General features: G+C 34.7%; 1 protein-coding gene and 1 long non-coding RNA gene across 2 annotated transcripts; one reads left to right on the forward strand and one right to left on the reverse strand.

Annotated features, from left to right (window-relative positions):
• Positions 1–1,947: 1,947 nt before the first annotated feature.
• tm4sf4 (transmembrane 4 L six family member 4) lies at positions 1,948–5,857 on the forward strand. Its single transcript, XM_022669468.2, has 5 exons — positions 1,948–2,244; positions 2,585–2,674; positions 3,111–3,253; positions 3,814–3,997; positions 5,382–5,857. Exons 1-5 carry the CDS (start codon positions 2,071–2,073, stop codon positions 5,391–5,393), a joined length of 603 nt encoding a protein of 200 aa, XP_022525189.2. The 5' UTR covers positions 1,948–2,070; the 3' UTR covers positions 5,394–5,857.
• A 7,653-nt stretch (positions 5,858–13,510) lies between these two features.
• Positions 13,511–14,471, reverse strand: LOC111193415 (uncharacterized). Its single transcript, XR_007424847.1, has 2 exons — positions 14,188–14,471; positions 13,511–13,608 (listed from the first exon to the last, which is right to left on the reverse strand). It is a non-coding gene; the product is annotated as an uncharacterized LOC111193415 (long non-coding RNA).
• Between the last annotated feature and the right edge of the window lie 141 nt (positions 14,472–14,612).

Consider the following 14,612-nt stretch of genomic DNA (forward strand, 5'->3'; position numbering starts at 1 on the left):
GGCTTAAAGGTCAGACTACGGAGGGAACCACAGTTTACCAGTTTATCAGAAGAAGCTCCAAGAAAGTTAACTCTTTAGTGGAGAGAGAGAGAGAGAGAGAGAGAGAGAGAGAGAGAGAGAGAGAGAGAGAGAGAATTTACTTTCTCCTGTAGCATCAAATACAGATTGTACCATTGTGAGCACAGTTAAAATTAAAAGTTTGGACACACATTCTTATTCAATGTTTTTCTTTATTTCTTTATTACATTTATTTTCTACATTGATATTAAAGAATAATATTAAAGACATGGAAACAATTAAGGGACACATATAGAATTACAACAGTAAAAAAGTGTTAGTCCTCCACATTAATCCCCTGATCTAAACCTGATGAACTGAGATGGTGATTTGAGGTGATTTAATTGGGATGAGCTGGAGCTTCACAGCGTGAAGGAAAAGCAGCAACTTTTGTTTCAACTACAGCACCTCCAGAAACTCCTTCAAGACGCTGAGAAAACTAGGTGACTCAAGGTGACTCCAGGTGACTCAATTCAATTCAAAGTTGCTTTATTAGCATGACAAATATTCACATTTGTATTGCCAAAGCTGTGATTAACAAATATATATTTTTTCCTGACAAAATATAACATAAGATAACTGTACAGGTAAATTTGAACACAAGTTTAAGTAAACAATTAAATTAATTACTATAAAAAAACATATGATTTATAATAAAGAGTAATACAGCTTGTATATTGTATATACAGCTGTGTATCTGTGGTCACTCACTGTCCCTCATGAAGAACAAGAGTGTGCAGATCTGTCATCAGTAAATGTGTTTAACTGCATGCATGAAGCAGCGAAATCATCTAAGATAATTGCTGAAACTACAGAAAGTGGGTTACGAACTGTAGCAGGTAGCTACCTCCTCCTTTATCTGGGCTTGGGACCAGCAAAGTGACCATAAAAAAGACACTTTGACAGAGTTACTTCGTTTTTTGTTTGTTTTTTATTTTATTTTATTTTCCTAAGTGTTCCTAAGTTGTCTTTAGTTTCAAACCTATTATACACACATTGTTCAATGATAAGCTAGCTAGATGTTTAGCTTTTCACAGGCTATGTGGTGAATGAGGTGACTGAGACTGTGTGAATTAAATGCAGTGATTTATTTTCGTGTCACACTAAAGACATATTCATATTTACATCCCGCTGTGTAAATACGGGGCGGGGTCAGTCAGCGGTGGCTTTGAGCATGCGCAGTTCATTTGCAGTGTGGACCAGAGGAAAAGGTGCTAAATATAGCAACAAAGTTGGCAACACTGCTTTGAGGAAGAAATGTGGTTGATAAAAAATGGTGGTGATTGGTGATTACTTAAAATCTTGCACTAGCACTAGCACTAACACTAGGATAATGTTTAATAGTGAAAGTAAGAGATTTTCCACACACACAATACAGTAAAGAGAATTTAAGGATTTGGGAAACTTATCAGTGAGGCTAACTGACAAAAATGGTTGCTAGTGAGCATAAAGATTGCACCGGGTCAGACTGATCGAGGAACATCATTGCTGTTCCTGACGAATGAACACAATAGGAGGGTTAAGGCAACTGTTCTCTGCTAAAATGATTTAAGAAAATTCAACTCATCGAGGCTCACAGTGTAGATTAGTATATTAAAAATAAATTCAAATACAGTAAAATACAGAAATCACATGAATTTATGATTAAAGTCATACACCCCCAAATAAGATTTTTAAAAAATGCAGTGTCATACACCCTCCCCATGCTGAACAGAGCACCAGAGATCACCAGTACTGCAGGAACAGCAGAGGACGAGGGCAGGGACGGGCTGTGGTAGAACATTAACAGACAGATCGTTGTCATAGTACAACAAATGCTGTAAAAATCCAACTCAGGATTGGTGACATCACACTGCAGAGGTGTATATATACTCGCACCAGCTCCATCTCAGCTCAGCTCAGCTCAGCTCAGCAGGTACCAGCAGCTGGACCAGGCCCTGGGATAGAACTGCACTGGACTGAACCGTCCTGGACTGTCATTGTTTTCCTGCTTTAAACAGAAAAGACTGAATCATGTGTTCAGGGAATTTCGCCAAGTGCTTGGGGATCACCCTGATCCCTCTGGCTATCCTGTGCTTCCTCTGCAACGTCCTGCTCTTCTTCCCTGGAGGTAAAACTGCTGCCAACAATGAGGACATCACAGACGAGGTCTGGTTCTTCGGGGGCATTTTGGGCTCCTGTGCTCTGGTGAGTGAACTCGTACCTTTATGAGTGAACTAAATAAACCTTTGGATTGTATTGAGTTTGTGTAAAAGTCAGTATTTTGTAGTATTAGGAAGACATACGGTACTATTTTTTAAAAAATGACGCTTTTATAGTAAAGTATTGTACTTTTAGAAGAGAAAAATTAAATAAAAGAACATTTCTTAGGAGCCAATAGTCGCCTAAAGTTGCTAAACTTACTCTTATTGCAAATTCCAATGAGTCACTGGTTAGGAAAATAAAAGCTGTTAAATAAATTATAATATGTAAATTAATATATATTTATATATATAACACGTTTGTTTTTTTTAATATATATTTTTAGATGATTTTCCCAGCGCTGGTCTTCCTGGGCCTGAAGAACAATGACTGCTGTGGCTGCTGTGGCAATGAGAGCTGCGGAAAAAGATTTGCGGTGAGGAATTTGTCTCTCTATTATTATACATCCGGTTAAAAACTATAAATAATAAATAATATATTAAAATATATATTATTATATATGTATAATTATTTCAATTGAATTTGTCATTTGTCAGTGAAAATACTGTACAATAGAAATGTAAAACAGTAAAATGATTTAATTTTTATGTTGAATTTTTTTTTTTTTCACTCATTTTTTTATATATTATTTGGTTTACTGGTTTACTTCTCCTTTCTTTGGCAACTGATTAGAAATGTTGAGGCCTGCACTAAAGACATGTATTAAAAACCATTTGTCAAAAATGGATTAAGCTTAATTACTGCATCAATAATCAATAGTTTTAATATTTCAGATATTTTAGATATTATCCAAAGTGTTCTTTTAATTTTTGAAACTTTAAAAACTGATTTCTGAATCTCTCTCTCTTTAGATGTTCTTCTCCATTATCTTTGCTGGAATTGGGCTCCTGGGTGCTGGTTACTCCTTCATTGTGTCAGCGGTTGCAATTAATCGGGGACCCAAGTGTGTAACAGCTTATTCCAACGGCACATTTGTGTACCCCTTCCATGATGGGTGAGTATTTTAAAATGCTTTAAATGAACTTGGTTGAATTTTTATTTACTGGTTGCTTAAAATATTTGCTTTCAAATATCAGATTTTTAATTATAAAATAAATAAAATTGCTGTACAAAAAGCAAACCCCAGTTTTTTATTGTAATTTATGTGAGTGAAGATATTTTAAAAATAATTAAAAATTATTCATTCAAAAGTCATTGCATTTTCATTTATTGATTTTTTTTCTTTGTATGTTTTTCCAGGTAGCTATTTTTATTTTATTTTATTAACTGGGTAATACTTTAAAATAAGGGTAAATTAATTTCCAGTCCTCACTTACTAGACTGCTTTACTTGTTTTATTTTTAATAAAGTTTTTTTTTTTACTGTTGTAAGTACTGTTATAAAAACGCATTTTTAAATATTTTACCTGTATTCGTTTTTTTTTATTTCTGAGGAAAATCTTTAATGTAAAATGTGACACTGTATTAGAATAGCTATTTATAATCTCCTCTCTTTTCCATAATTTTCCTAAATAACCTTTGTTGTCACCTGTCTCTCTCACTCTCTCTCTCTCAGTAACTACCTGTCGAACAACACCATGTGGGACGAGTGCAAGGCGCCCTCAGGAATCGTGACCTGGCACCTGACTCTCTTCTCCATGCTGCTGATCATGGGTCTGGTGCAGGTGGCTCTGTGCGCCTTCCAGGTCATCAACGGTGTGATCGGGACGATCTGCGGGGACTGCTGCGGCTGCTGCGGGGTACGCTGAGTCTCTGTGCACACTCTCAGAGATTCTAATACTAATAAAATAATGTACAATAAATAACTTTTTTATTCAACATAAATAGTAAAATCCAATTCCAGTAAAAAAAAACTACTTAAGAGTCTGTTTTATGTAGAATTGAATATTTCCAAACATTACTCAACTACTATAAATTAGATGAACATTTGTGGGCAACTATACTTTCAAACGGAGACCTTTGAGTTGAGTTAACTTATAATAACTGTCTTTAGTTTGTTGGGACAAACTATTTGCATTTTGGATGTGACTTCTTGTTTCTGAGACTCACCATCAGTGTGTAGTCATTCCCCCCGGGGCTACCTTTGGTAAACATGTAGATCATATATAGATCGTATTTTACAATTAACTGTCTCACCTACAGTGTGACTATTTATATTATAAATATTTAAGTAAAAGGAAATTCAAAAGAAAAGTAAGAAGTATTTATTTGGAACACAAGATTCTATGTAGAATGTTTGGGTAAATTAATTGGTATAACAAAACTAAAAAAGTTAAATTAACTTCCCTTTGAGTTGTAAAAACTTGGTGTTTTAATTTATGCTAATTAAATTTTATTTCCCATTACTTAAAAACTAAAAAACATTGAGCAAACCAGATACCTTAAAAAAGTAAATTAAACTCAACTCATCCTGTCTTACAATATAAGAAAAATAACAAAGTTAAATAAACCTCCCCTTTTAGTTGTACTAACTTCTTGTTTAAAGTTATGATAACTTTTTTCAAAATTGTATTACTCCATACATTTTTAAGGCAACCATTTTTCTTAAAATATTTAAGTAAATTCAACTTGTCTGGGCTTACAGTAAAGTGAGTAACACTTTAAAATAAAGGTACATTAAATAACAGCACTTAAAACAGTTATAACAATAGTTCATGAATTATAATAGACATCATTTATCATTACAAACATTTTGAACAACTAATGTATCAATTCACTATTATTTACAACATTAATACACATTAACATTTTGTATTGTTTAATTATGTCTTAAATAGTGTCAATTAATAGTTAGTTAGACACTACACACTATTACATATTATATATTAATAGTATATATATATATATATATATATATATATATATATATATATATATATATATATATATATATATATATATAATATGTAATGAAACATACAGTTGGATCAGATGTGTTCTTTAAGCACAGATTATGTCCTATATATGTTTAAAAAAGTATATTGTTCAAACAATAAGAAAGCTTATCACAATACGATAAATATCATCATATTGCTCAGCTCTTGTTGAAATTGTTTAAATTATTGTTATAATTATTGTAAAAGTGCCCTAATAATACTTTCTTTTCTCTCTTTTTTTCCACAGGATGGAAAGTAAACCCCTGTGAAGAAGTGATGAGATTTAATGCCAGAAGAATTCATTAATAACAATAATATTCACTTTCATTTTCTCATGAATCTATTACATTCTATTTATACTGATGCTCATTCTCTCATCCACCACTGCGCAGGTTTTGCAGTGCACACCGCCTCCGCTCTATCTCTCTTTTGCCTGAAGGCTGGGCTTATGAAAGCAAAAGAGATATGTCATATATTTATTTGAATTATTTACATTTGCTTTTACATTTTAAGAGATTTATTTCTTTTTTCCCTTTTGTTTATTAAAAAATAAGACCTGAAAGTGCTTTTGAGGGCTAATATACTATGTATATGTATATTATATAATATAGTATATGTTGTTTTTGTTTTTACACAGAATCACAGCAATCACTGGACTAGATTGATGTAAAATCACTAGCTTTTGCACATATTTTTCAGTAATAAAAATAATTCAAAGTTAAACATAGATGTCTTTGTTCATTTTCTATGATCACATCGCAGTGTTTGAGAAAAAGAGGAAGCTGTAGTGACAGACAGACAGACAGACAGACAGACAGGATGTGAAAATCCCTTTGGGGGATTCCTCTGAGAGCTTGTGGAATATGTGGAAAACAACATCTGTTCAACTTTACCAGACTTAAGTACAGAGATACGTTCAGTTAGCATTAGCGTTCAAAAACAGTAAAGTCTCTTTTGAAACTTACTGAGTTATAATAGGAAATATGCTAAAAAAATGTTTAAAAAAAGATGGAAAGTGTGTGCTTATGTGTATACAGTCCTTACTACTCTGAAAAAAATAAATCTGAGTGTTAGTAAATGTAACGTAATTAAATCTGTGATATTAACAACAAAAAAATATGTTTCTACCTTTACATGAATATATCCAGTGTTTAATTACTCCACATTGTGTATTTTTACCTTAATATAATTTATTTATGTAATCCCAACAAATCTTTTTAGGTTCACAACAAACTAAAGTCTTGTTATATTTACTAGAGTTTTAGTCACTACCTGTGTCAATGCTCTTTCTACAGTGTTGGTTCATGCAGCTTTCCTATTGGCTCCTGGGACCATATATTTGCATATTGGAAGTGGCCTCTCCCTTACGTACCATCTTTGTGTTGTCTGTTGCCCAAAGCTACCTGATCCTGGGCGTGCAGTAATTATAATATACATGTTGATTGGCAGGTCTCAGTGTTGTAGAGCTGTAAGAGCACATTAACTTTATTCTGTGTTTCTAGTGATCACAGTATGCTGACTCTGAGCTACAGAGTTCACTCTTTACCCAGTTTACTCCTGTATTACTCCACTATTATACTGTTAAATAATTATATAATAAATATGTTGAGAATACCCATGGTTAACTTAAAATGATAAGTTATGTGAATATTACTAAAGTTTTATTAACTTGAAAGTGTGTTAAAATAAAGATGAATTGTTAGTTTATTAGACTAAACAGATACAAATTAAACACTTAAGTTGAGTTAACTCCGCTTTTTAAGTCAGCAGTGTACAAGAGAAAATTAAGTTGACGATACTTAAATTTCCCATGTAGTGTTAATGGACTCTTTTAAGTTGACACTTCCTGAAAAAGTATGTTAGCACAACTGGAGAAAATGAAGTAGTAAATACAAGCACTACTATTGCTTGATCTACCTAATTATCTGATGCAAAAAGTTGACATGATTTTTTTAAGTAGATCAAGCACACTATTTTTTTCAGTGTACTGTATATTTGCACTAATCCCTCAATCCTAACTAATTTACTAGTTACTTATATTACCTAGTGTTTCAATATGTAATATGTAGCATAAATTAAAGCATTAAAGTTGAGTATACTAAAATATACATGATACATACTCAAATGAACCCTATTATCTTAAGTTGCAATGTGAAATGGAATAAGAGGAACAATTCACCTCTAGAACAATATTAGAGAAAATTGCAGACAACCATGAAGCATTTAATTGCAATTAAGTCCAGCAAGTGGAACCAATGTTTTTTGTTGCAGTATTATTAAAATATACAGACAAACAACATGTATAACATTATACTCATCTCATATTGAGGAAAAAGGGAGGAAAATAAATGAAAAAACTACCAAAAATGTCTGCAACACATTTATTAATATGTGCTATATGCTGGTTTAGTAAATCAGTGATTAGAGATTTACGACATTAATCTAACAACCTTAAGGTAGAGATATACTTGCTGTTAATTACGCAACATTTTCTTCAGCGCGCACACCATTCACTTTTTTTTGCTTGCAAGTTTTACATTTGTGCTCACGAGAAGTTCATTTACACACGCAAAATGTAAAAATGTTGGTTAATTTTTTTTACCTGTTATTTTTGCGTTTTTACCTGTACATTTTATACTTCACCTTCAGAGATTACATTAACATCTACATACTCAAGTGTCAATTTATAATGCTTCCCATGAATGAATGAATAAATAAATAAATAGAGCCAGAACACATTTATTCGCATAGGCAGTTTATCTAACTAGCAGTTTATCTTTCTGTCATCTAGATCCACTGGGAGATAAATTATAAATAAAATACAAACATCAACCAGAAAATTATTTTCTTTGTCCTTGAGCAGTTAATATATAAACTGTGCATTTTACACTTTGTGAATTTAGTATCACAGAGTGTATGAGAGTGTATGATTTTAGAAATTGATTTAGTTTACCATTACAACAAACCTGTTTGGGTTAAACCCACCCTATGGGGATGGTGGTGTGTTTACTACTATTTGTAGTGTTTCTCAAGAGTTCCTTTTTAACTCACATTTGTATTCCTTTAACTTCCTAAATTGTTACACTGACACTGAACATAGTTTAAAAAATATATAAATGAGAAGAAGATTAGTCAATTAATATGACTTTTTATTATTTAATTATTATTCAGGACAGGTTAGTGTGTAATTTTCCATTGTATTTCTTAGTGCATTACCAACACTTTATCACAATTTACTGTACAAAGGAGAGTAACTTGCTCTTATAGCCTACAATATATTGGCTAAACAAACAAGCATTAAACAAAATATAACACAATACCCAGTGGAAGGAGCCCTGGTGGGCAAGATTTCACACTGATGGTAAGTTAGGATCTGGGGGACACACCCATTATGCAAATAACGTGTTTAACTGGGTGGAGTTTAATGAAATCTCTGTGGAGTTGGCCAGTATTTATTGGGTTTAGTGGGATTAACACTGAAATATTCAACTCTGTCAAATAACTCCAACACTGAACACCATTTAAATCTGAATGAGTTAAAATCAACTCTCAGCTGTTTAACTCTGAAATTTAAACTCTCCTGTTTTTGCTGTGTATGAGTGTAAACTTTTACAGAAAAAAAAATGAATAAAAATACAAATATATAAATAAATGGCAAAAAAAATCTGATGGCACTTCATGCTTTATCACTCACTGTAGGTACAAATCGAGTTTATTAATATTTCCTGCATTACCCTGACAATCATTCATTGTCAGTCGTTTGTTTTTACTACACTTAGTCTCACTAAAGCACCATGTTTAAAGTTACTGTGAACCCTGCAGTAGAAGTACTAGAAATGAACTTACTAAAGAAATACAACTGGAGAAACTGAAGTAAAATGAGGAAATAGATTAATATTATCCGATAACGGCACTGATAAATATAACCTGACTACAGCAAGCTAAAATGCTGTTTCTGCCACATCCAGCCTTGTGCTGTTACCTGGATATTACAGATATTATCTTATTCACAGCAAAAGTGTTTAGGGACATTCCAGGATTTTGATACATTTCAGGGGTGGTCACTTCTGAAAATTTGATCTTCAATTTGATCATTTTTAGTCATATATTTATAAAATACAGATAATAGACTATCAAAAAGTTTGATTCGTCAAGCTCAGGTATCAAAGCAGTTTTTTAAATTAGATTATGCAATATATTTGGTAACTTACAGTAACAGGGTTGCGAGTAACAGGGTTGCAAATCTAGGCTAAGTTGTGGTTTAACCCAGGAACAGATGCTAACTGTAACATTTAGCTATGTATACAAGATCATTTATATAAGTATATAAAGTAAATTTTGAATCTACTCATTATTAGTCTTATAATATGAGTAACAGGGTTGCGTTCACTGAGTGACTCACACAACTTGGACAAACATATTTGAAAAAAAAAACTTGAAGTTTGTTAGAGCACTTACTCTTGGGCTGTATTCGGAATGGCATACTACTATACTGCGTACTGCATACTGCACTAGTATATACTGCATACTACACACTGCCCAGTATGTAGTATTCGGTACTGTAACACTTTTGATTGTAGTACCCTACACGGTCCTGCTGTGACACACCAGTCAGTGCTCTGTAGTGCTCTGAATTCCTCAGAGTGAGTTGTAAACAGAAAGAACATGAAAAATGTCCTACCTTTTCATTATTAAGACTAATGAGATCTGCATATTGTCCAGAACAGCAGTTGCTGCTTTTATTTTAGAGTTTAATGTAGGTGCAGTTAACCCAATTCTAACAACCATTTAGCAGCAGCCCCCACAACCCAAATATGTTCCAGTTAAATATGTTTTCCTATTTATTTTAGTAGATTACTATTTTCATCTATGTAAATACCAACAAGAAGAAAACATTTAAACAAACTCTCATTCATATTTACACAATCTCAACAATAAAAGAAATGAGACACGTTGCACAAGTGAAACAATTGTATTAATTTGTATTCAAATCATTCCCTTATTTAAAAGAAAAATATGTATTAAAACTGAGGGAATTATTTATTAAATCAACAGAACGATTGATTAAGAAGGGAATTATTTATTAAATTAACAGAACGATTTATTGGAATTATTTATTAAAGTAACAAATTTATTAAAACTGAGGGAATTATTTATTAAAGTAACAAAATAATTTATTAAAACTGAGGGAATTATGTATTAAAAGAACAGAACAATCTATTGGAATTATTTATTAAATAAAGAGAACGATTTATTAAAACTAAGGGAATTATTTATTAAAGTAACAGAGTAATTTATTTAAACTGAGGGAAACATTTATTAAAATAACAGAATAATTTTTTGGAATTATTTATTAAATAAATAAGAACGATTTATTAAAACTGAGGGAATTATTTACTAAAATAACAGAATAATTTATTAAAACTGAGGGAATTATTTATTAAAATAACAGAATAATTTATTAAAACTGAGGGAATTATTTATTAAAATAACAGAATAATTTATTAAAACTGAGGGAATTATTTATTAAAATAACAGAATAATTTATTAAAACTGAGGGAATTATTTATTAAAATAACAGAATAATTTATTAAAACTGAGGGAATTATTTATTAAAATAACAGAATAATTTATTAAAACTGAGGGAATTATTTATTAAAATAACAGAATAATTTATTAAAACTGAGGGAATTATTTATTAAAATAACAGAATAATTTATTAAAACTGAGGGAATTATTTACTACAGCAAGGCAGCACACAGCGGAGGGTCCCGGACGCGGAGAACGCGCGGCCGCGTCAGCGGAGGGTCCCGGCCGCGGAGAGCGCTCGGCCGAGGCAGCGGAGGGACACGGCCGCGGAGAGCGCTCGGCCGAGGCAGCGGAGGGACACGGCCGCGGAGAGCGCTCGGCCGAGGCAGCGGAGGGACACGGCCGCGGAGAGCGCTCGGCCGCGGCAGCGGAGGGTCTCGACAGCTGTGAGCCAATACTTTCCAAATTTAAATTTAAATTTCACTTAATTTAAAAATATATATATTTCCATAATTCTCTCGCACTCGCCTCCATCTTGTTTTTTTCTGAAGCGAGCTGGAGAAGCCAGTTGCAATGCATGTTGGGATGCAGTACACCGGAAGATAGCTCCCCATGCACACTGCGGAATCGGAGCGGAGTAGTACACCATCCGGGTACCTGTAGTGCACTACAGATCCTCAGTTTGGTCACATACTGTGTACTGCATACTGGCTTTAGGCAGATTTAGTACGCGAGTAGTATGTAGTATGCCATGGCATACTACTATACTGCGTACTGCATACTGCACTATGTACTGCATACTACACACTGCCCAGTATGTAGTATTCGGTACTGCAACACTTTTGATTGTAGTACCCTACACGGTCCTGCTGTGACACACCAATCAGTGCTCTGTAGTGCTCCGAATTCCTTAGAGTGAGTTGTAAACAGAAAGAACATGAAAAATGTCCTACCTTTTCATTATTAAAACTAATGAGATCTGCATACTGTCCAGAATAGCAATTGCTGCTTTTATTTTAGAGTTTAGCAGCTAACCCAATTCTAACAACCAATTAGCAGCAGCCCCCACAACCCAAGTATGTTCCAGTTATATTTAAATATGTTTTTCTATTTATTTTAGTAGATTACTATTTTCATCTATGTAAGTACCAACAAGAAGAAAACATTTAAACAAACTCTCATTCATATTTACACAATCTCAACACAAATCAAACAATTTTACTAATTTGTATTCAAATAATTCCCTTATTTAAAAGAAAAATATGTATTTAAACACAGGAAATTATTTATTAAATCAACTGAACGATTTATTAAACAAAGGTAATTATTTATTAAATAAAGAGAACGATTTATTAAAACTGAGGGAATTTTTTATTAAAGTAACAGAATAATTTATTAAAACTCAGGGAATAATTTACTGCATCAAGGAAAGTAATGGCTCACCGCTGTCGAGACCCTCCGCTGTCCCGGCCGCGGAAAGCGCTCGGTCGCGGCAGCGGAGGGTCCCGGCCGCGGAAAGCGCTCGGTCGCGGCAGCGGAGGGTCCCGGCCGCGGAAAGCGCTCGGTCGCGGCAGCGGAGGGTCCCGGCCGCGGAAAGCGCTCGGTCGCGGCAGCGGTGGGTCCCCGCCGCGGAGAACGCGCGGCCGCGGCAGCGGAGGGTCCCCACCCGCGGAGAACGCGCGGCCACGGCAGCGGAGGGTCCCCACCCGCGGAGAACGCGCGGCAGCTGAGGGTCCCGGCGGCGGACAGAGCACGGCCGCGGCAGCGGAGGGGGCTCGACAGCGGTGAGCCAATACTTTCCAAAATAATTCCCTTAATTTAAAAATATATTTATTTATAAAATTTAAAAATCTCTCGCACTCGCCTCCATCTTGTTTTTTTCTGAAGCGAGCTGGAGAAGCCAGTCGCAATGCATGTTGGGATGCAGTACACCGCGAAGATAGCTCCCCATGCACACTGCGAAATCGGAGCGGAGTAGTACACCATCCGGGTACCTGTAGGGCACTACAGATCCTCAGTTTGGTCACACACTGCGTACTGCATACTGGCTTTAGGCAGATTTAGTACGCGAGTAGTATGTAGTATGCCATTCCGAATACAGCCTTGGGCTGCGTCCGAAATCGCGTACTTAAGCAGTACGTACTGGATTGGGGTGAGTACGCACTGCTTGTCGAGCAAAGCAGTACGCTTTTTCAGTACGCCAGACCGCAGTACGCACGCAGCCTCGGACGCACTACATCCACCATCTTACCTCTGACGCCCTTTCACCTCTCACCCCTCCTAACCAGCGGCACACTTTACAGAGCTTTACCCTAATTAATTTCATTAAAATCCCCTCATTAATCAGCTCTTATTAATAAATAAACCCCCAAACTGTCCTATTTAATAAACACTGACTGTAAATAAAACTTAAAATTAATATTTCCTCAAATATGAAATATTTAATAATAAATATGAACAGACTGTTTAATATTCATGAAGTATATTAATAATACTTGCTTATGCAACAAAACAATTATCAAAAAGTTTCAAAGATAAATACCAAAATGTTAATTAATTCCTGCCTTTCCATTTCACCTCAGAATTTCCTTTTCTAGCCTAAATATTTAAACACATGATCCTTATTGTTATACATTATCTTTTACTGACTGCATTAAACATAAAGGCAACATATATGCATTACTGATGTAAATAAAATATGCTAGAACCAGTCAGTTTCAGGAAAACTGGGGATCATATTTGGCAATAAAATGTAAATTAAAAAAATATTTTAGTTATTTTATTTAATATAATTTTTCCCTCACTTGCATATTTACACAAATACATTTCTCACAAAATACAAGAATGACAAGTCTTTAAAGTAGCTTTATTTATTTTTTTTATTCATTGTTCATTTTTCTCCCTCTCTTCATCTTCATCCTCTCGAGTAGGAAGGATAGTTGAATCTGAAACACACAGATTAAAACAGTTTAGCTTGGTCATTAAACAAATATAATATAAATTCTGAACAACATAAAAGTCTTACCATCCTGGCTGGTTAGCTAGCTATTTAATAAAACTAAATAAAATGGTCAGATTTTGGTTATAATTTATTAATGTGATTTTTGGCAACCAGTCTGTCTGTCTGTTGAAAAGCCTCTCTGATATCAGCAGCCTTTTTTCTCAGATGAGTTTATACAGACTGATCAGTATTAAGTTAAAACTGCCCCAGCTCCTCAGAACTGCAGCAGTATACAGGGTAGTGAGTTAGTAAACGCTGGTGCTGCAGAACAGAAGATTAATAAAGAGTTGTGATAAGTTTAATAACTCTAGCTAAGCTAACTGATCTCAGTAGCACAGGGCTAACGCTGCTCAGTAAAGCAGTTCAGATACGAAAATAAAGAAATTCTGTCTGCAACAGCATTAATAACAAACCCACACCCCTATAACTCGCTACTTTAACTTAAACTAACCCTCATAAATCTTTCATTTACAGCCTGATATCACAAACAACCAAAACAGTTTATATATCTGAATCTCCTCACCTCATAAACTTCTCTCTCTCTCCACTCCTCTCCTCCGCCGCTCCGCCGCTCACTGACGGGTCACTCAGCTCAGCGCGGCTCCCGGTGGATTGTGGGAAATATTAGCGGGTGAAGTGTGCTGGGCTTGTATACTTAAAAATGTCTCCCGGTGCAGTACGTCATCCGGGAACTTTTCGCGTACTCAAACTCGCCTACTGCGCATTCGGACACACTACCCGATCTCGCATACTGCTTTTGCATACTGTTTAGTATGGAAGTACGCGATTTCGGACGCAGCCCTGGTCTTGCCATGTGGGCAGAAAATGTCCTTGTGATGTCACTTCCTTTGTGCCAGTAGACAAATATTTTTAACTCTTTCTCTGCAGGTAAAATTCCTTATGGTAACAGGGTTGAGCGCATGTTGTGGGACACAACTTAATAGCATA

Source organism: Astyanax mexicanus, chromosome 16 (genome assembly GCF_023375975.1).
Source record: "Astyanax mexicanus isolate ESR-SI-001 chromosome 16, AstMex3_surface, whole genome shotgun sequence".
NCBI lineage: Eukaryota > Metazoa > Chordata > Actinopteri > Characiformes > Acestrorhamphidae > Astyanax > Astyanax mexicanus.

Coding starts and splice junctions, on each gene's coding strand:
- tm4sf4 (XM_022669468.2), top strand. CDS start 2,071: ATGTGTTCAGGGAATTTCGCCAAGTGCTTGGGGATCACCCTGATCCCT. Junction 2,675..3,110: donor GCTGCGGAAAAAGATTTGCG/GTGAGGAATTTG, acceptor CTCTCTCTTTAG/ATGTTCTTCTCCATTATCTT. Junction 3,254..3,813: donor GTGTACCCCTTCCATGATGG/GTGAGTATTTTA, acceptor TCTCTCTCTCAG/TAACTACCTGTCGAACAACA.